Genomic DNA, 22,146 nt, shown 5'->3' with positions numbered 1-22,146 from the left:
CATGGGCCCTAGAGTCAGCTTTTGCTAAGCGGGGGGGGGGGGAGAGGAAATCCAGGGTAAAAGCCATGCCCAATTAAACTAACATTTAAGTCTCATATCAGTAGGATGATATGCTTAGGTATAAGGTTCCCCTGTTCACGGCATCTCATGTGTCAGTTTGTACAAACATGGTGTCAGGTTCATTTTGCTATTATATCATCATCATCATCACCATCACCATCACCATCACCATCACCATCACCATCATCATCATCATCATCATCATCATTACTATTGAGACAAGATTTTATTTTGTCACCCAGGCTGGCCGCAAACTCACAGAAAACCACCTGTCTCTGCCTCCAGAGTGCTGAGATTAAAGTCCCACTACGTACGTGTTCGTACGTACGTAGGTTTCAACCTAAGTAAATAGTAGTGACGACCCACTCCGCGCAGCCAAGGGGCTCTTGACTATACATAACAGGGGTGACAAACGAAAAAGAGGCCTGAGCCAAATCTCTATATCTGTGTCTGAATTTTGAGTTTACATACGCAGCACGCAATAACCACGTGAGCCTGCAATGATCACGTGGGCCTGCAATGATCACGTGAACCTCCGTTATCTACCCCGTCACGTGGACACGTGACGCTGGCGTTTGAAGAGAGCACGAGGAACGGCTCAGTTTCCTGGAGACTAGACAGAGCGAGCGAGCAGCCGTTCAGTGTAGTCGTTGGTGTAATGTGGTCCTCTCCAAAAGAGAATCTGCAAGGCAGGTAGGGTGCCAAAGTAGTTTTTATTACTTATACCCATCTCTGAAGAGTAAGTACCAAGCTCCCGCCATTAGTTATACTGATGGCGGCGGCGGCATATCTGGGGAAGAGCTTATCTTTAGAGCTGTGATTCCTTCTGGCTCGGCTCTGACTAAAGTCCTTCGGACTTTTCTATCTCGCCCGTAGTAGGGTAGGGGGATTTATGTTAGAAGACCTACATGGTTCTACAGGTTTGCTCAAAGGTGGCCCGCTGAGATGCTGAGGTGAGGGCTCTCCATGGAGGCCAAGGGACATTTTATTAATGTGGCCGACTTTTTTCACGTATGATAGGGAAACCCTGTGTGCAAAGAGTGGGGTGTAGTCATCGGCCATCTAGTTTTGTGGTGGTGAGACTGAGGGTGAGGTCAAGGAAGGACACGACACCAGAGGCAAGAGGCGGGAAATGGTGGGAAAGCAGCGAGAGTCCACCACAGAAAAGCAGCAGAGGGGACCAAAAGTGGTGACAGTGGCCGTTTGGCAAAACGCCTGGGACCCACCGCTTCCAAGTTCGAAAGTTACTAGTGGGAAAGGCCCAAAAGTAGGCAAAGCGGCAAAGTAGACTTCTGAGGGTGACAGAGTCACATCGAGGTGGCCAAGCTTCTAAGCGGGAAAACAAAGACCGCCTAAAGGCGAAGCGGGTCACCTTAGGGAGGCAAGGCGTGGGGAGCCACAGTGGGGAGACGAAGTAGTGGAGAGTACGGTACCGAGAACCACGGTGGGAAGGCGAAGCGGCAGGTGGAAGGGGCCGAGGCGGGACGGGCAGGTGAGCCTGGGTGCCACGGGAAAGCCACAGTTTAGAGGTGAAGTGACCTGGGTAGCCGGGTACCAAGGTGGGTACCATAGTGAGGAGACAACAGCCACAGGGAATCCACAGTTGGGGAGATGAGCTGTCGCTACGGGGTGGGACACGCGGGGTGTGGGCGGCCTTGGTAGGGGAGTTGTTGACTATAAGAATGCCTTGGTGAGGATGCAAAGTGATGCTGCCCCGAGCCGCTCCGCGGCGGGAGCGGGGGCGGGGGCGGCGGGTCTGACTCTGGCGGAGGAGGGGGGGGGAGAGAGAGAGAGAGAGAGAGAGAGAGAGAGAGAGAGACACGAGAGAGGCCTAACGGCGCATGCGCAGGAGACGTATTTCCCCTCCACACACACACGTGGCTGGTGGCTTCCAGAAAGTCCCGGGCTAGGGATGTGAAGCGTCATAGGCGGGGCGGGGCGGGGCGGGGCGGGGCGAGGCGGGCGGGCTGGGCGGGGCTGAGTGGAGCTGAGTGGAGCTGAGTGGAGCGGAGGTTCTGCCAGGAAGCCTCAGCCCAGAAAGTGGCGAAGGCAAGCTGAATTTCAAACTTTTTACAGTTTTCTCAAGGGCTTGAGATATCAGGGCAATGTCTTCCTAGTTGAAACCTCATCTTTTCCTTATTGCCCTTTTGTTTATTGTCTGCTTAGCTTTTGACTTTTAAAAATTAACCTTAAAAATTTAGGGTTCCTCTTAGGATATTTTTATTAATGTTCATATTCACTCCTGAGTACTTTCTCATGTCCCCACTTCAGTCCCTTCTTCTGGTCCCTGCCTTGACTTATAAGAGAAAACACGCGAAAATCATCGTGCCCCCATTATCTTTTCTTTTTCTCCTCCTTTTAGTCCTCTTCCCTCAGTTTCTCTGCATTCCTTTCATTTGTGTGTATGCATATACACATGCATGTGTTTTAATGTATATTTTGATTAAGAGAAAATGCTCTATTTGTCTTTCTGACTTTGGCTTATTTTGCTCATCTTTGTTTGGGTTTATTTTGGGTTTTTGATCAAAGTTTTTTAGTGTAGCCTGACTACCCCTCGATCTATCTCTGTAAACCAGGCTGGCCTCAAAGTCCCAGGGATCTATTTGCCTGCCTCTGTCTCCAAAGTGCTCAACTTATTAAATATAGTTCCTATGGACACAATCGTATTTTCTGCCTTTTTAAAAATTCATTTAAAAGAGAAGAGGAAGGGAGCCATTGAAAAGCATTGGAAATGTGAACGTAGCCATGGGGTAAACTTATTTACACCATGTAGAGTTTATTTCTGAATATTTACTTAAAATTCAGTAGGTTTTCAAAGTGTCTATGGAGCAATCTCGTTAAATTGGGGAAATCCAACTATTTTACACTCTTTGTTCTTTCCCAATTTTCTAGCCACCACTTATTTCATTCCCTCTTTAATACATTCTCATAACTTTATGTATAAATGGTACAATTTTTAAATATACTAAATAAAATTATAAGTGAGATGACTTAGAATAGTAGTGACTGAGTAAATAAATCATAGCGATAGTGTCACGGGGATTCGAAATAGTTAAATGGATTGAGGTTGGATGTGTTTGATGGCTCATGCCTGTAATTTCAACTAAGAGCGTTGTTGGCAATTTAAGATGAGGCTGGTGCATATAGTGAATTCCATGCCAACCAGGGTTAAATAGTGAGAGAACCTGTCTAAAACATAAAATAAGAAATGAATATTGTATAAAGCATATAAAATATGTAGTGTGTGCTATTTTATTAGTATGCAGCTTAAATAAATTAGTTTCATTGTGCTCTTCTCTCAGGTCTTCCATGTTTGTTCAGAAGAACATTAATTCTGAGACATATAAACAACGATATGGTTTACCATACAAGAGATCTGAGAGATTCTATCATTCAGGTAAAAGGACATTCCTATTATAACAATTTATAAATTGTTAGTAATATGGAATGTGATAAAGGAGTATTTTCTCAAATGTATGTGTATTTAGTGTTGTTGATACAGTATAGTGGTTTTCAAAAACATTAAATTTCATTTTACTTGGTCTTATTCTTTCAGCTAAAAGTTCATTAATTACATTAATTAAAAAATCAACAGTAAACAGTTTTTGGTTTTTTTTTTTTTTTTTTTTTTTTGGTTTTTTGAGAAAAGGTTTCTCTGTATAGCCCTTGCTGTCCTGGAACTCACTTTGTAGACCAGGCTGACCTCGAACTCAGAAATCCGCCTGCCTCTACCTCCCGAGTGATGGGATTAAAGGCATGCGCCACCACGCCCGGCAACAGTTATTTTTTAATTAAAATTTTATCATATGGTCAAAGTACTATTAGCAATGTCTTGTTTTTTACATTTGTTTTATTTGATAAAGATATAATTCCATAATTTCTCCTTCCGTCCTCTCCATCCAACGCTGCCCATGTCCTTCTCCTCCCTATCATATCCAGTCTTCTAAAATTAATGTTGTATAAATGCAAATAAGTATCTGACCACTCGCTAAGTCTGTTTACTGTTACATGCCTGTATATGCTTATTGAAGCTGAGCATTCGGTAGTGCATGGCCATTTAGGGGGCTCATCCTTAGTGAAGACTAATTGCTCCTTTCTAGGCAGTCTTTAATTTACTGTAGCTCTTCATCTACGAGTATAGTCCCATGAAATTTCCCCATTCTTCTTGTCCTGTCAGCTGATGATGTCACGGTTCATGTCTTTTTTTTTCAATAGACCTGAGATTATTGAGATATCACAGGTGTGGCCTCCTGCCATATCTAGAAATCACAACTGTGCAGCAGACTTAGTGAGCCCCCGGTTTTTCCAATCTTTCTGCTCCCTCTTCCGAAATGGTCTCTGAGCCAAAAAGTGTAGGAATTGTGTTTCAGGTGTATCAGCTAGGACTAGCTTCCCCACAGTCAGTTGTTTTCTCTGCTGTATTTTGACCAGTTCTGGCTTTCTGGAATGGTCTCTGTCTGAGCAGCCCTTAAGTTCAATTAGACAACTTGATGTTTACCACCAAGATATAAGTGCTACTATTGCATCTTTAAGGATAGCCATGCTGCTTGTTAGTACAGTTCTTGGGCATTACAACTGAGTAGGACTATTAATTGCTTTTCTCCTTGGAAGCTTTCCTAAAACCTTCCAGCACTAGCATTTCAGTAGCCTTTAAATCAGTAAGTCAAGAATTATGATCTTTTTTTTAGTAATAATGTTCCCTTGCTTTTTCATGTTACTTGTGTGTTGTGCTTTATATATCTGTTAGCATGGCTATCTCTTCTGCTTTCATTTGAGTTAAGGGAAATTGGAAGACTATAAGAGAAGCTAGGTTAAAAAGAGAAAAAAAGAAGGAAGGGAGGAAAGAAAGAAAGGAAGAAAGAAAGAAAGAAAGAAAGAAAGAGAGAGAGAGAGAGAAAAGAAAATATCAGTAAAAGGATAAGAAAACATTGACTGAACATATGATAAAGAAAAACAAGTAAACAAAATTAGATGCTAGACAAATAAAACAGACCACTGTAAAAGCTTTTAAAACTTATGTCAAAATGATGCTTTGGAATGACACTTTTTTGTTCGCATCCCCTACAAACTGGAGGGGGGACTTTCTCCTCTCTCCTCTATAAGATTCAGGATATCTGGCCTTATGTTGAGGTACTTGATCCATTTAGGGTTGAATATTGTTGAGTGATGAGTATGGATCTGTTGGCATTCTTTTACACAGAGCCATCCGATTTGACCAGCACCTTTTCTTGGAGATGCTATCTTTTTTTCAGGTGTGCATTTCTGGTTAATTTTTCAAAAGTCAGGTGTCCATAGGTTTGTGGACTTATGTCTGAGTCTTCAGGTCAATTCGATTGATCAACATTGTCTGTTTTTATGCCAATACCTTGCTGTTTTTATTGCTATAGGTCTGTAGTACAGTTTTTGGTGATGGTGATGATGCCATAAGTTCAGAAGTGTTTTAGCTATCCTGAGTATTTGTGTTTCCATGTGAAGCTCAAAGCTGTTCCTTCAGTTTCTGTGAAGGTTGTGTTTAAATTGTGATGTGGATTGTGTTGAGTCAGTGGATTGACATTGGCTATGGGCTTGCTGTAAATCACCCTTCTTATGTTTAGGTGTGTCTCCTCTACCCCTAGTCTGTCCAGGACTTTTATCATGCAGAGGTGTTGAGCCTTTCTACATCTAATGAGATGACCCTGTGGTTCTTGTTTTTCTGCCTGTTTAATGTGGTAGATCGCATTTATCTTTATATGTGTTGAACAATCCCTGAATCATGGTGGATGATCGTTTTGCAAGTATTTTATTGAGACGCTTTTTCTTCTATATTCATAAGGGAAATTGGTCTACAATTTGCTTTCCTTTTTTAATCTTTGTGCGATTTGGGTATTGGCATAATTGTGTCTTGTGAAAAGAATTAGGCAGTGTTCCTTCTGCTTCTGTTTTTGGAATGATTTGAGGAGTGTTAGTTTTAAGTCCTCCTTGAAGGTCTGGTTGAAATCTGTGATGAATCCTTCTGTCCTTGAGCTGTTTTTTTTTTTTCTTTGTGGGAGGAGGGGTTGTGAGAATTTTAATTTTTGTTTTATTTCACTGAAGAACAGGGAGTTTATTTAAGTTTCATATCTGAACTTGATATAACTTTGGTAAGTTGTATATATGGAGAAATTTATCCATTTCTTTTAGATTTTCTACTTTGTTGGAGTACTGATTTTTAAAATATGTCCTTATTATTTCTCTGGATTTTCTTGCTGTGATGTGCCAATTTCCATCTCTAATTTTATTGGTAGCTGTAGGTTGCCTTGTGCAGGTTGGCAAGTGACAGAGATTAAAGTGGACTAGGAAAAAGAAAAGCAGCTGAGAGATGCTTTAGGAAAGTAATGGGATCCTGTTCATATGTAGTGGTGGAGCCCACAGGGAATTGGAGCTGTAGTGGGAAGAGAGGATCCTTCAAGTGGGTTATGGGAAGGCAAAGAATTATCTGGAGAGGCAGGGATAAAAGTGTTAGGGGAACCCTTGGTCTAAACCAAGAGTAGGAGTCTCTAGTCAGTGAAGTTGAAGTAGGTGGAGGCACACCTATAACCAGGCTGTTACTGGGCTGAGGGTGAGAATGGAGAAATCATAATGGAGGAAAGGAAGGATAGTGTGAGTCACCTACATGTGTCCATGCCATTATGGCCACTGGAGGTCCCAGGCAGTGTTTCTAAGGGTCTTTCACTGACACAAAAAGATGAAAAGAAAGAGCAAAGCTTTTCGAGGTTCAGTGTAGTCCACAGGAACTAGAGAGGTGGTTGGGAAGACAGGCCATTCAAGCAGTCTGCTGCTGCAGGGCTGGACATTAAACAGGAGTTGTAATTGCAAACAGCTGGGTGGGGTGGCTTCTTTTACAAGCTCTAGCATCTTTACATGGTCAACTTGGTTCTGCCATGCTGGGACTGGCCCTTACATAAAACCCTAAGCAAGCTTTCCTGTCATGTTTCCAGCAGGTCAGTTTTTGCTCCCCATCATGCCAGTGGATGTTGTAGAACAGATAGTTGAGGCAATCTTTTCTCTTTATGGTACAATACTATTCTTATACCTCAGTATGGAAGTCTTAGCTTCATAAGAAATGTTATGGTCATTGACTAACAATAGATTCTAAGTTAGTTGGTTTGATATTGCATTTCATTTATAAGATCTGGACATAATTATCTTTGTTCAGTCAGGAGGCCTCTCTTTTTTTTCTGTGGGGCTTCTTGAACTTGGGGGAGAGCAGATACAAATAATTATTTTATTTTTTTAGTGCATCTTTTTGTGTTTTTAAACTAAAAGCAGGCACTATGGTGTCTCACATGATTAGCTTAAATATCTTTTCTGGTAGTTTTGTGCCTTGACATTTGTTCAGCTCAGTGTGTATTGTGAATTATCACTGTAAGATAGCTCAAAGTTGTCGTCTTCCTCTGCCTACCAAAGTGTTTGTTTTCCCTAAGAGTGGAACAAATCACAGTCTTTGATGGTCTCAACTCAACGTACTGCTGCCTTAGCATTCTAGGCATTGAGATTATAGGGGCCCTTTCCAGATCAAAATGACTCCTAAAAGAAATGATAATCAGCCCTAGTTCCTGAATTTTTACTTAATGCAGAGCCTGGCATTGGAGGAAGGTGGGTGAATTGTGGAAAGTAGTGGAGCTTTTTTAATCAAAGGGAAAACATTCTCATCTTGCTGTTGATGATAAATTGTTCCTATTATACTAAACATTGTGATATATCTGCAAACTTGTATTGTTCCTAATTTCAGAATACAAAATGAATTATAACCATGGTTTTCAAGGAAGAAAGAGAGGTGTGAATTATATCTGGAGTCAATTTGACAGAAAGAACAATCATTTTGATCATTATGGGTATGTGCTCCCACCTTCAAAATTTCATGATCACTCCAAAGTAACATAGTAAGTGTCCAAGTAGCTCTCAACTGGCAGGTAGCAGCCCTAGGACTGTGTACCTCTTTCACTCTCTCTGGTCTTCATTCACTGGGAAACTGAAGAGTAAATAGAGATTAAATACTAGTTAAGCCCCTCAATTTGTAGTCATGGTGTTACTGCAGGGACAATGCACGAAAAAATTTCTTAGTATTTATAGCCGTTTTGCTTCTGTCTCTTTCCTAGTGCTCCATATGCCATGGGAATGAAAAGAAGGAGAGAAAGATGCAGTTATGATGACCAATATTTTCTTAATGTGTGGGATGATAGTAAAACTGAGGAGGGCGAAACAGATCTGGATGCTGAAAATGAAACTGAGGAGAAATGGTACAAGGTCACAGTGAGTATCCTAACAAGGTTTGCATTAGCTAGACTATTATGGCTCCTAAAAGAAGGAAGATTATATTGATAACAATATATCAGTCACCTGAAGAAATGCTATTGCCTGGAGAAAGAATGAATCTAGGACAGGATATCTGATATGCCACCGCTATGAAAGTATCGTTCGGCCCCCAGGTTGAAAACCCCTAGTCTAGAAGCTCTGTGTTTAGCACAAAAGCAAAGAACCATGTCAGCGGTCCCTTTAGAAGTTCTTTAAAGCTAGGTAGAACACTAGGTAGAGTGTCCAAGAAAGGTTACTTGGTAGTTAAGTCTGCTCTCCATTCTGATTCCAAGGGGTCTCTCATCTCTCCTGTTCTTCATTTGTACATGTAGATTCCCAGTGGAAGAAAGTATGAGAAGACATGGCTAATGAGGTCAATCCAGAACTTCTGTAGTGAGCCCTTCATCCCTGTTGATGTAAGAAGGCTGGAGAAGCCAGGGAAACACAAGGGAACAGAGGAGGGAGGTCTGGCTCAGCAGGAGCTGGCTGCTGAGCTCTAACATATTTGTTGGTTTTTTCCCCCCCTTTCTTTGCCTGTAGTTCCACTATGACAAAACCCAGGCCCGGTTCTTTGTTCAGAATGCTAAGACTGCCTCTGCATTGAAGGATGTCAGCTACAGGATTTGTGATGAAACAAGCAGAAAAGTGTGTGCTAACAGCATTCTCTCTACCTAGTCCTGGAATGGGTGGCGACTGACCAAGGACTGAGCATCACCTTTGAAATTTGAGATCATAGTATTTCTCCTCCTCTCCTTCTTACAGATAGCGATCTTTGTCAGTCCTTCTGTTGTGCCCTATTCTGTGCAAAACAAGTTTACATCAGAACAAATGGAGTACATAAGGGTAATGCAGACTCAAGACATGCTGAGTGTCCACTTCCCAGACCCACCTCCTTTTCCTCTTACTCCCTGAAATTCAGGACACTATGAACCCCAGAGCCTTTGAGCCATTCTGTCCACCTCTGTCTCTGCAGGAATCTATGATGAACCGGTATGACGCCTCCCAGAAAGCTCTGGACCTCGAAAAGTTCCGATTTGACCAGGGTATGGGTGACTAAAGTAATTTTTGGTCATGCGAGGGTAGATGTATCTAAGAGGAAAACATAGGGATAGTTAACTTGGAAAAGATGTCTGCACCAGTGCTGGTCCAAATGGACCCTGACGGCCTTCTACTTCCTTTTATTCCACTTTCTGAAGACTTAATGGACAAGGATATTGACATGATGCTGAATCGAAGAAGCTGCATGGTTGCCACACTACAGATCATTCAAAGTGATATCCCTGAAGTAAGGCCATAGAATCTGCACATTTCAAGAAGGCATGGGATGAAGGGAAAAATGTCACCAAGGCACCAGAATAGTAATCATATCTTGACCTCTCCCTCTCTGAAAGCTGTTGTCCTTGAACTTGACAAACAACAAACTGTACCAGCTGGATGGGCTGTCAGACATGACAGAGAAGGCCCCTCACGTTAAGATCCTGAACCTCTCCCGAAATAAAGTGAGAAATGAGAAGGGAGCACTGTGAGTTGGGCTGATCATGGGTAGTGGTGCACACCAGGGTGATGGTGAGATGCAGCCAGAGAGCCTGGGGGTGAGGAGGCTGCAACTACTGCGCCCCAAGATTTCTTGCCTTGAGACAGCTTTACCAATTCTTTCCCATCTTTTTCAGCTGAAGTCATTCACGGAATTGGAGAAGGTGAAAGAACTGAAGCTGGAAGAGCTGTGGCTGGAAGGGAACCCCTTCTGCAACTGCTTCTTGGATCATTTTGAGTATATAAGGTACACAATAGCTGCCAAGTCCTTTTCCCCTTCATTGCCAATATCTCGGTTTTTCTTTCTCATTGCTGTGATTAAATCAACTGCCAAAAGCTACTTATGAGGCAAACAGCTTATTTGGCCCACAGGTTCAGGTTACAGCTCATCATTGCTTTGAAGTTAAGGTGGGAGGAACTTGAAGCAACTGTTCACATCACATCCACAGTCAAAAGCTGAAGGCAGTGAATTGATGGCTGCACACTAGTGCTCCGCTCACCATTTCGTTCACCCAGTCCAAAGCCTAGTAAATGAAATGGTGCCACCTATGTTCTTGGTGGCTCTTCCCACATAAACCCAATTAAGGAATGCCCTCAAAGGCATGCCATAGGCCAGCCTAGTCTAGACAGTTTTTCACTGAGTACTCAGGTGCTTTTAGTTTAGGTCAAGTCCAAAATCAAAACTAACAACCGCAGGCACCATTAACCACTGATAGCTTGAGCTACTCTTTTTTTTTTCTCTTAAATTCTGTTTAGCATTCTGTTTTCTTTTTTCTTTTATTTTTATTTTTTATTAGATATTTTCTTTATTTACATTTCAAATGCTATCCCAAAAGTTCCCTATACCTCCCCACCCTTTTCCCCTACACACCCACTCCCCCTTTTTGGCCCTGGCGTTCCCCTGTACTGGGGCATATAAAGTTTGCAAGTCCAATGGGCCTCTCTTTCCAGTGATGGCCGACTAGGCCATCTTTTGATACATATGCAGCTAGAGTCAAGAGCTCCAGGGTACTGGTTAGTTCATAATGTTGTTCCACCTATAGGGTTGCAGATCCCTTTAGATCCTTGGGTGCTTTCTCTAGCTTCTCCATTGGGGGCCCTGTTTTCCATACTATGTACTTTTGCAAGAGTAAGTACTGCTGATCCTCTGGGAGGATAACAGGCCCTGCCTTCTTTATATGCTCAGCTATTCTTTCAGACATCCTTTCCTTCTTACCCTGCCCCTGTCTCTTTCACCTTGTCTGGGTTGTTTTTCGCTTGGATTCCTCCAGAATCCTCCAATGCCTCATACCAATGATAGCATCCTTCCTCCCCTGTCCTGAGAGGAGCATTCTGTTCTTGTTCCTGAACTATCACCTAATTTGACCTAGGATGCCCCGAAGGCTGACCTGCTCTAAGCTGAGGGCTGAGACCCTGGAGTGATGCAGACATGGCCTTTTGTTGAGAGCTCTACCTCCCTAGATCAAGGATCCAGAAATGGGCTGCCACTGGGGAGCAGAGAGCAGAAGAGACTAGAAAGATGGAAAGACAGGCCCCAGAGGGCACCATCTCTCTTCTTCCTTCCCTACTTACCTGCCAAGTAGCCTCCCTCCCTCCCTCCCTCCCTCCCTGTGTATCTTTCTTTTTAATTTTTTATTAGATACTTTTGTCATTTACATTTCAAATGCTATTCCCAAAGTCCCCTATACTCACCCCCTGCCCTGCTCCCCTACCCAGTTACTCCCACTTCTTGGCCCTGGCATTCCCCTGTACTGAGGCATATAAAGTTTGCAAGACCAAGGGGCCTCTCTTCCCAATGATGGCCGACTAGGCCATCTTCTGATACATATGCAGCTAGAGACACGAGCTCTGGGGTACTGGTTAGTTCATATTGTTGCTCCACCTATAGGGTTGCAGGTCCTTAGGTACTTTCTCTAGCTCCTCCATTGGGGTCATCCTATAGATGACTGTGAGCATCGACTTCTGTATTTGCCAGGCACTGGCATAGCCTCAAATGAGACAGCTATACCAGGGTCCTTTCAGCAAAATCTTGCTGGTATATGCAATAATGACTTTGTTTGGTGGCTGATTATGGGATGGACCACCAGGTCCTACCTAGCATACAGCCTAAGACAAGCTAGTTGACTCCTAGAAAATAAGACTTCCATTCAGGTAGGCACAAGTGCACAGGAGAGAGTAAAGTGACCGCAAAGAGTGGCCACAAGCTCTTCATCCTGTTTTGAGCTTGGTTACTTGCCTTTCACATCTTCTCCTGAGGAATAACTTCTGCCCCTAAGAAGGCTCATTATTCAAGACTGAGGTCAGCATAGGAAAAACATGAGCCTACATTTACTGGACCCAGTACTGTAAAGTCCTTGCTTTGCATCCGAGGACTGGCTCGAGGCTGATGGGAAAAATGATTGCTGAAGCGGAGCCCTTTAATTCCCCTATTAACCCTAACCCCTGACCTCTAGCACCAGGCCAGACAGATCATCTCCCATTCTTTTGGTGTGGTTTCCTCTTCTATTGTGTCTCTACCTTCTTAAGTTCCCCTCATGTCTCCCTTACCTTACTTTATTTAACTCCATCTCTGTTGTCACAACCCCACCTTCCTGTTTCTTGAGTCCTTAGCCTGACTTCCCTCATTCCGTGTCCCAGAATCCTGTAAAACCCTGGAAACTTAACGAGGTGGCAGAGCCCTGGGCTTTCTCCCCAGTACCTTGCTCCTTGCAGATCCTTCTATGGGTACTCTGAGGAAAAGAATACAGGCAAGGAAAAGGAAGAAGCCATGGACCATAGGCTCCCAATGTAGCTCCTTCTGTCCCTGGAGAAGTGGCCAATGCAGTGTGGGTGGGATGTACTCAGGGGGAGAAGAGGGAGGAGAGCAATCAACAGTCCCCAAAGAAATAAAAGCAAGCCAAACTTGAACTGCAACTCACATGTTTTGGCCTTTTTTTTTTTTGACAGTACTATTCATGACCTATTCCCCAAGCTGTTGCGTCTGGTAAGTTTCTGCCTCCAACAATGTCTTCACTCACAAATGACTTCCACACCTGTCCTAAAAGTGGTTTTCATGTACATTATATGTTTGCATCAGACCATTGTCCATTTTAGATGATGTGGATTCCTGAAAAACACATCAATATTCTCCTTAGAAAAATACACACACACACATACACACAATCCTACAGTCCCATCAAACCAAGCCTCACTTTATCACCCCTGTAATTTCCAGAGGCAATCAAAACCATGCTTCTGACCCTTTATTTTTCCTTGGGTCTCTGAATCCCCTTAGTCAGCCAGTGCCATCTACTTTACCTGTGCACTGCTCTAGCCTCCTCTTCCTTTCCTCAGGATGGCGAGGACATAATAGTACCAAAAAGAAATCTTCAGAATGGCAAGGGCCTAATAGTACCGACAAGAAATCTTCAGAATGGCAAGGACTTAATAGTACCGACAGGAAATCCTCAGGATGGCAAGGACTTAATAGTACCGACAGGAAATCCTCAGGATGGCAAGGACCTAATAGTACCAACAGGAAATCCTCAGGATGGCAAGGACCTAATAGTACCAACAAAAATGGACATCGAGGTCCCGCAACCATGCAAGGTGAGAAAGGACCAAGAAGGATGTGTGGTATTCCAAAAGACACTTTGTTAGATATATAGTCTGAAATGACTTTCTGTTTCAGGAAAGCTGTAACACATCTGAAGTCATAAAAAATCTAGTTCTACAATTTCTGAAAGAGTAAGTACCCCTGGAACTTAAAGAAATGTGGGGGAAGCTGAGCCAAGGTGAACTACCTAATCACATTTTGCCCATAGTTGATTTCAGGTCTCTTAGGGTTCAGACCACAGAGATAACCTCTTCTATATTTTCTGCTCCTTACTCCTCCTAGGTACTACTTGTTTTATGACAATGGAGATCGACTTCGTCTTCTCGATGCTTACCATGACCAGGCCTGCTTCTCCTTGTCAGTTCCTTTCGATGTCAGTGACCCAAACCTGTGAGTATCACAGCTCAAGCTCTGTTCTGGAGCAGTGTGCCTCTCCTTAGAAAGTGCCTGTATTGAATAGAACATGCTGTTCTCTTCCTCTTTTCTCCAAGGAACAACTTGGAAGAGTATTTCAAATACAGCAGAGATCTAAAGAGGCAGCAAGACTCAAGTAAGTGTGATGGAGAGGACTGGGCAGGGTAAGGGAGTTAAGGACACAATTTTCAGTGTCAGTGGCTAGGTTGTATCATGCTTGTGACCTTTGCCTCTTCACTCCTCTATAGGCATGCGAATGCAGTTGCTGAAGCACACAAAACATGACATCGTGAACTCTCTTAGCTTGTTACCCAAAACTCAGCATGATCTTTGCTCTTTCTTGGTGGACTTGTTTCTCCACACGGTGAGTGTCTGGTTCTTCTGTAGGTCATACCCAGAAATCTGGACGTATGTAGGATCCTATGCTCATGGCTTTTACCATCTTCCTTTTCAGGAAATGATGCTCTGTTTTTCTGTGAATGGACTATTCATGGAAGGTGGGTATCTGTAGAATTCCCTTTCTAGGTCCCCTTGTGCTTCCTCCACTAGATGGGTACCTCTGAGCAATTGGCCAGTTTCTCATTCTGTACCTTTCCTTCCTGTCCTCCTCTATGTTCTACTACCCACAAACCATCTTAATCTAACTTGTCCATGCTTTTTTACCGAATTGCTCACAGGTAAGGGACCCAGTCTAAGGGGTTTGTTGCTTCTCACCCTAGCTCCATACTCTGTAGCTTTGGGCCAATTTCATAAAATCTCCAGTTCTTTATTTGTAAAATGTGACTAATTAAACTTATATATGTGACAAATGTGAAAAAAGACCAATCAAACACTGGAAGTGATTTATCCCAGGCTTCAAAATGTTGAAAGGAACACATCAAATGGCAATGAATTGCCCTCCCCATTCATGCCATACCCTCCTGACTCCAGGCCAATAACTGACTGGTTCTGACCCCTTCAGCATAAAACCCTGAATTGAGAATACTATTTGCATATGTAAATAAGGTGCCATCCTAAGAAAACATTATTGTTTCTTGTCCTTGAAGTGGAAGGAAAATGTCGAGGCTGCATCCGTGCCTTCACGAGGATCTTCATTGCTATCCCTTGCAGCGATTCAAGGTCTGTGTTGTGTTGCTTCTGGAAATTCCTGCACATGCCCAAAGCCAGCAGTGTGACACTATGATAATCCAGTTCTCAGGATATTTTCAATATTCTAGAAGGCCAACAGATAGAGCCAACAATTAAGCTTTGTGTTTGAGAGTGTGGACTTTGGGATCAGGATACTAGGTTCCTTCCTGATAGAATATTTACATGTTGTGTCATTGGCCAAGATGTGGGACTTAGCTCTGATTCAGGGTCTTCCTTTGCTGTGCAGGGTAAATACATTGGGGTAAAATTCAAAACTCTAATCAAGTTGTTCTTTAAGAGGTTGAACTTTATATGGGATGGGTAGAAAGAGCCAAACAAGGATGTTGGGAGCCAGGAACAGATGGAATGTGGAAACCATCTTGTTAGTGATTGGCAGTTAATATAGGATTACCATTGATAAAGTAGGCTTATCCATTTCTTAACTTGCCTTAGAGTGCACTCTTCCTTCAGAATTTGCATCATGAACGATGAGCTGATTGTGAGGAATGCCAGTCCCAAAGAGATACAAAAGGCCTTCACCTCATTGCCTGCACCCGACACGTCATTCAAGCCTTTGCTCTCTGAAGAACAGCAGGAAATGGTGAAGTCTTTCTCTGTGCAGTCTGGAATGAAACTTGACTGGTCTCAGAAGTGAGTATGGGGTTTGCAAAGAAATGGGTGGGGTGAGAGATCTAGCAAATAATGGTACTTTGCAGGCAATTTGAAAAATAGTTGTGATATTTTACTTCCCCTCTCCAAAGTGAATTTAGGAATGTGTGTCCTAATCTATACTGATATTTTAAAGGGATTTTGAAACACCACACCATCCATGTGGCATATCTTGTATATGCAAAATCATGAGGAATAAACTAAGAAATAACTAGAAGTGAAAAACAAACTCAAAATGTTTTTTTGAATATAAGATTAATAATGCAATAATTATTTGCATTTCTGTATATTAAATATACCAAAACTACATTAAGAAACCAGTTTCATTTATAGAAGCATAAAGAGGAACAAGTACTAAAAATCTATAAGGGAGAGCAGGGGAATATAACAGATGAACGAAGTCTTCCTACCAGTATCTACTCACATCAACATGCTGAGTAGTATTCCCATACCAACTGACCAGGATAAGAACTTGGAATGTCAGGTGGAAAACCACTATGTCTGAATTTATAAGACAGGAAATGAAGAGCCTATGTGTCTTCATTACTATTCTATTGCTATAAGGAGATATCATAACCAAGGCAAGTCTTAGAAAACATTTCATTGGGGTCTTGTTTACACTTTTCAAAGATTATCCCATGATGATCATCATGACAGAAAGCAGACAGGCATGGGGCGGGAGCAGTTGCTAAGAGCTTTATATCCTGATCTGTGGGTTACAGAGAGAGACTTTTGAAGCTCACTCCCAGTGACATACATCCTCTTAAATGGCCACACCTCCTACCTTCTCAAACAGTTCCACTCCCAGGATGACTAAACATCAAAATGTATGAGTGTATGGAAGGCATTTTCATTCAAACCACCATACCATGTCATATATGCCATCCATAGAACTACTTCTTACTTGAGAAAAGGACCAGAGCTGAGATTTGAAAACCAATACCAGGCACTCCTCAGTAACACTGAATGCTTCTTAGAGCCCCCACACCCTTAACACCATGCAAATACCTCATGAGTGAACAAAAGGAACTGTATTAGTACAAGAGTAAAGAGGACAGCTACTATCACCCCTCCTCCATTGTGCAGTAATCGGTATAGGACAACTTCCAGATAATATATATATATATATATATATATATATATATATATATATATATATATTGCTTCAAGTAAGCTCAATGATCATAAAGTCAGAACTATTTCAAGAATCTTACGAGAAACTTGACAAATATTTAGGTTTTGATCATGTTTTGCATCTGTTTGCTAAGTACCTTCACTTAAATTTACAATATGATAGATGGCATAAACTGGAGGCTAAAGCATGCAGAAGCATTAGTAAGCATGAAAAATAGAGCTTGGGGAAAAGTGAAGAATGGAGAGAGCTATGGGAACTCTGAGACAGTACTAAAGAGCAGAGATTTGAGTTATTGGTATTCAGGAAGGCATTTTCTCAACCTCCAAAGGAGTAGAAAGCTTATAAATAATAATAATGGAAAACTTCCTAAGTCTAGAGGAAGATATGAATATCCAGACACACAAAATTAAGGGTCACTATCCTGGTTTGTTTTCCTACTGTTGTGATAAATTCCATTGCCAAAAACAGTATAGGGAGGAAATGGCTTGTGTGGCTTGCACCTTACAGTCAGTCACCATGGAAACACAAAGCAGGAACATGAAGGCAGGGACTCAATCAGAGACCATAGAGAAATGCCGCTTACTGTTTTGCTCCCTGCTTATCCTGCCTTCTTGTACAACTCTGGACCACCCATACAGGGATAGGATTGCCCATACTGGGCTAACCCTTGCTACATCTATTAAAATCAAGAAAACATCACATAAACATACCTATAGGGCAATCTTATGTAAGCAGTTTCCAAATTAGGATTTCTTCTTCCAAGGTGTGTCTAGTTCACAAGTGAGATTAATGATTATAATCACTGAACTTAACTGAGCAATTCTATCCTGAGATAACTTACAATGAATCTGTCGCAGTTATAGGATAGATTCTTGTGAAGTAGGCACACCTTGGAAGAAGAAACCCCAGATATGGAACTGATGACAGAGCAAAGTAATGATACTACCAAAGTCCAACTTGGTAACAGTTCTTTTAACATTACTTAAACAGGAACATAGATGAAGAGCTGGTTAACAGCATAAATGACTCAAAGATAGTGGCTTGGCCAAAACCCACGCCAGCATAGATAACAGTTCACAAAAGCAGGAAACCTAGAGTCCACTCCACAATCTGAAAGCAGCTCAAGAAGCTGAAAAGCATCCTTTGTTACACTGAGCTTCTAAGCAGCTTAGCTCATCTCTGCTTCTTCCAGACTACTTGGCTAGTCTGAGTGACTTCTAGGCAGCTCAGCTTGTCTCAGAGTGACTTTTAATAGTCCTTACTGCTTATATAGAATTGCTCCTCCACCCCCTCACCACTCCTTCCTCACTCCTCTAGCATCCCCCTATGCTGGGCCATCAAGCCTCCCTCCTCTCCCATTGATGTCAGCCAGATAAGGCCAACCTCTGCTATATATGTATCTGGAGTCCTGGCTCCCTCCATGTATACTCTTTGGTTGGTGGTTTAGTCTCTGGGAGCTCGGGGTGGTCCAGTTAATTGATATTGTTCTTACGCGGTTGCAAACCGCTTCAGCTCTTTCAGTACCTCCCCTAGCTCTTCCATTGAGGTCCCTGGGCACAGTCTGATGGTTGGCTGTAAGTATCTGCATCTATTTTGGTCAGGTGTTCTTAGGGAACAGCCATACCAGGCTCCTGTCAGCAAGTGCTTCATAGCATCAGCAATAATGTGAAGGTTTGGTGTCTACAGATGGAATGAATCCCTAGGTAGGCGGTCTCTGGATGGCCTTTCCTTCAGTCTCTGCTCCACTCTTTGTCCCTGTATTTCCTTTAGACAGGAACAGTTCTGGGTTAAACATTTTTAGATGAGTGGGTGGCCCTATCCCTCATCTGGGGACCATGACTATCTACTGGAGGTGGTCTCTACAGGTTGTATCTCCCCTTTGTTGGATATTTCTGCTAAAGTCATTGCCATTGGCTCCTGGGAGCCTCTCACTTCCCTGGAGTTTGGGACTTTCAGTGGCTATCCCAGTTCCTCATCCCCCTCTGCTACATGTTTCTATTCAATTTCCTGATCCTCTGTATGTCTATTCTTTCCAATACCTGTTCCTGCCCCCCTTTTCTTCCCTCCTTCTTCTCTTTTCCTCCCTGGTCCCTCCCTCCCTCTACCTCCTGTGATTATTTTGTTTCATGTTCTATGAAGGATTGAATATTTCTTATTTTGAGAACTTTCTATTCAGTCCCAAAGCAAATTTTTACTGGGATTGGGTTGTTTCCTTGATGTTCATGCTTTTCGGGTTTTGTTTTGTTTTGTTCTAGTATATTTTTGACACTAATCCTCTGTCAGATATATAGCTGACACATATTTTCTCCTTTTCTTTGGGCTGCCTCTTCACTCAGTTGGGTTTCCTTCCTCTACAGAAACTTTTAATCTTACAAAGTTCCATTTGTTAATTGTTGGTTTTGCTATCTGGAGTCCCATTCAGAAAGTTCTTATCCATACCTGTATCCTGTAGTATGCTCATGTTTTTTCCCCTGGAAGTTTGAGGGTTTCAGGTTATATGTTGAGGTTCTTCATCCATTTGGAGTTGCTTTTTGTGCAGAGTGAGAGAAGAATATAGTTTCACTTTCCTGTAAGTGGATATCCAGTCTTTCTGGATTTTAACCATTTGTTGAAGAAAACTTTCTTTTCTCCATCTGTATTTGTTTACCTTTGGCAAACATTCGGTGTCTGTAGTTGCATGTAGTTATATCTGGGCTTATTCTATTCTATTGATCTATTATATTGATCTTCTTGTCTGTCTTTGTGCCAATCCTCTGATGTTTTTATTACTGGTTTTCTTTTTTTTTTTTTTTTACTATAACTTGAAGTCAAGTGTGGTGATGCTTCCAGCAGTATTCTTACTGCTCAGCTTGTTTCTGTGAAGAATCAAGTTGCAAGTTTTACTGGGATTGTATTGACTTGATAGATCATTTTGTAGAATACATGATTCACAATACTTTTTTTCTGATTTGTAAGTATAGGCCTTTCCACCTTCTAGTTTCTTCTACTATCTTTGTACAGAGTTCTTAAGTTTTCATCTCACATGTATTACACTTCCTTGGTTAGGTACATTACAAGTTAATTTTGAGTCTGTTGCTAATGGAATTATTCCCATGATTTCTTTCTCAGTCTTTTTGTCATTGGTATGCTAGAAGGCTAAGAATTTTATAAGAGTGCTGCTTTGGTATCTTGCCTCTTTCCTGAAGGTATTTGTTGATTCTAAGAATTTTTCATGGTTGAATCATTAGTGTGTTCCTTAGGTATAGAATCATCTACAAATAAAAAGACACTTTTCCCCTTTCCTTCCCTAATTGCATCCCTTTACCTCTTTCTCTTATTAAAGTTCTAGATAAGGCTTCAAGAACTGTGTTGAAAAGAGGTGGAAAGAGTAGACACCCTTGTCTTATCCCACTGATCTTAGTGCCTTGAGTTTTTCACTGTTTAGCATAATGCTATCTATAAGGTTATTGTTTAAAACTTTTTCCATATATGGCCCCTTAGTTCCTACTCTGATTAGGGCATTTATCAGGAAGCAGTGTGGGACTTTGTCAAAGGTGCTTTCTGTATCTATTCAGTTGATCATGTTATTTCTGTTTCCCCAGGTGCCTTCAAGATAACGAGTGGGACTACACCAAAGCTGGTGAGGCCTTCACTGCTCTCCAGGTGAGGTCTGAGAATCTAGTAGTAAAATATGGATGTTTCTATGCTCTCAGCAAATGGGGATCAAATGCAGGGCTCTTCTAACATTTTAACTCTTTCCCTGCAGAATGAGGGCAAGATCCCAAAGGAATTCTTCAAATAAAAGGATACTAAAGATGTCCTGTGGATAGAGTATTCCTCCTCATCCACATTATTTCCCTTTATAAGGCCTTTCCCACACCTGGGAATAGAGAGAGGCCTTTCTGACCAAGAAGCAAAAGTTAACATGTAGGCCAAGTAATATAACCCCCTCTCCCCACATTGGCAATTTTTCTGTCTCCCTCCAAAGTTGTTTGTGATTTCATAATAAAGAGTTTCTTTACCTTGCTTATTATGTCTTGAAGTGCTTTTCTCCTGCTTAAGCCAAGAGCCAGAGGTACCAGGACCAACAGGACCTTTGTTCTCAAACTTCTACTACTTTAACCTCTGGCTGGCCCCAAACAGATTGGTAAGAATTGCTTCGGTAGATACATTGTAAATAAATCCTCATGCAAAGGGTAAGAGCTACTTGCAGTGATGAGCTCTCCCTATGCTTCCTTCTGTTCTTCTGCCTCACACTCTGTAAGGAGCTGTACAAAAAGTATTATAAAAAAAAAAAAAACTAGACCATGCTGGAGATCAGGAGAGACAGCCTGTCTGTGGACACATTGTTCACAGGAAAGATGCAAGGTGCTCCATCACTATGGTTTGAAGGAGGGCCTTCAGGCACAGTTGTCACTAACAAACAATAGAGCACAGTCTTACTTTTTGGACAGTTCTATGGGACCTTTCCCAGAGAGGCAATTAGAAATCTCCAATTCTAGGCAAATGTTAAAAATGAGGAATCTACAAAGTTTGTTTCCTGTCTCATGGATTTCCTCCTTTTTTGTAATGTTTACACTAGATAATAAATGGGCACACATTATGAAATTCAACTAATAGTGATACAGAGTTTTCTAATTATAGGTCCTTAACTTGGGACCTGCAGTCCTACACGTTGATAAGTTACCCTTGGCCTTCACTGTGTTTGCTGTAATTGCCTACTATTTAACACTTGCAGTATTTCATGTGCATTGACAGCACTATATGATGGAGCATGGATTTCAATAAAGTATGAACTAAGGGGATAGTTTTCATGGCGTAAAAGAATAATGCTTACTTTGTTCTTTTTTAAGATAAAAGCACAAATATTTACTTAATATGAATTTTCAAGATAGGATAGAATTTTATAGAGGTTCATGCCAACTTTGTTCTTACATGTAAGAACTCAGACACAAGTTTCTGTAAGTCAGTTCTCAGTCATACCATGGAGGAAACAGGGCCCTGATGCACATTTGTTAGTCTCCTCATAAGAAATGGAGATGACCCCCACATGCGGTTGAGCATTCACATCTTTGGGCTTAACTCAGAGTCTCTGAGCTGCTGGGTGGCTCTTCTGAACAGTGACCATGGAATTCATGGTGTGGCCTAACCCGTCTGTCTGTCTACAATCACAATGATCCTAGACAGCCCAGACAGTACTACTCTCTGCCAATTCCCACAGTTCCCTACCCTCTTTCTCAGAGAAATCTTTATATACACCACCCTTTTTTCTTTATTTTTATTTTATGAATGTGGATGTTTTGGCTACATGTGTGCCTAT

General features: G+C 42.0%; 1 protein-coding gene across 4 annotated transcripts; it reads left to right on the top strand.

Moving 5' to 3' along the window:
- Positions 1–626: 626 nt before the first annotated feature.
- On the top strand, positions 627–20,855 carry Nxf2 (nuclear RNA export factor 2). 4 transcript variants are annotated; one of them, NM_031259.2, is made up of 22 exons: positions 627–753; positions 3,363–3,457; positions 7,811–7,913; positions 8,178–8,331; positions 8,706–8,789; positions 8,914–9,018; positions 9,136–9,216; positions 9,347–9,416; positions 9,570–9,658; positions 9,765–9,872; positions 10,044–10,153; positions 12,853–12,889; positions 13,240–13,494; positions 13,577–13,632; positions 13,784–13,891; positions 13,993–14,051; positions 14,164–14,279; positions 14,370–14,412; positions 14,962–15,034; positions 15,515–15,694; positions 20,429–20,489; positions 20,593–20,855. In NM_031259.2, exons 1-22 carry the CDS (start codon positions 719–721, stop codon positions 20,626–20,628), a joined length of 2,058 nt encoding a protein of 685 aa, NP_112549.1. In that variant the 5' UTR covers positions 627–718; the 3' UTR covers positions 20,629–20,855. The 4 variants fall into 4 exon arrangements, with proteins under 4 accessions (NP_112549.1, NP_001276664.1, NP_001276665.1 ...); NM_001289735.1 differs by having other exon boundaries at positions 15,497–15,694; NM_001289736.1 differs by lacking the exon at positions 627–753 and adding an exon at positions 1,484–1,552.
- Positions 20,856–22,146: the final 1,291 nt, after the last annotated feature.

The sequence above is a fragment of the Mus musculus genome, chromosome X (genome assembly GCF_000001635.26).
Source record: "Mus musculus strain C57BL/6J chromosome X, GRCm38.p6 C57BL/6J".
Lineage (NCBI taxonomy): Eukaryota > Metazoa > Chordata > Mammalia > Rodentia > Muridae > Mus > Mus musculus.
Note: the sequence above shows the minus strand (reverse complement) of the source record. Positions and strands in the feature narration are given on the sequence as shown.

Excerpts from the sequence above, each read along its gene's own strand:
- Nxf2 (NM_001289735.1), top strand. The coding sequence starts at position 719 with ATGTGGTCCTCTCCAAAAGAGAATCTGCAAGGCAG. Across the intron at positions 9,873-10,043 it reads TGAACCTCTCCCGAAATAAA|CTGAAGTCATTCACGGAATT; the intron begins GTGAGAAATGAG and ends CATCTTTTTCAG. Across the intron at positions 13,633-13,783 it reads GTTCTACAATTTCTGAAAGA|GTACTACTTGTTTTATGACA; the intron begins GTAAGTACCCCT and ends TACTCCTCCTAG.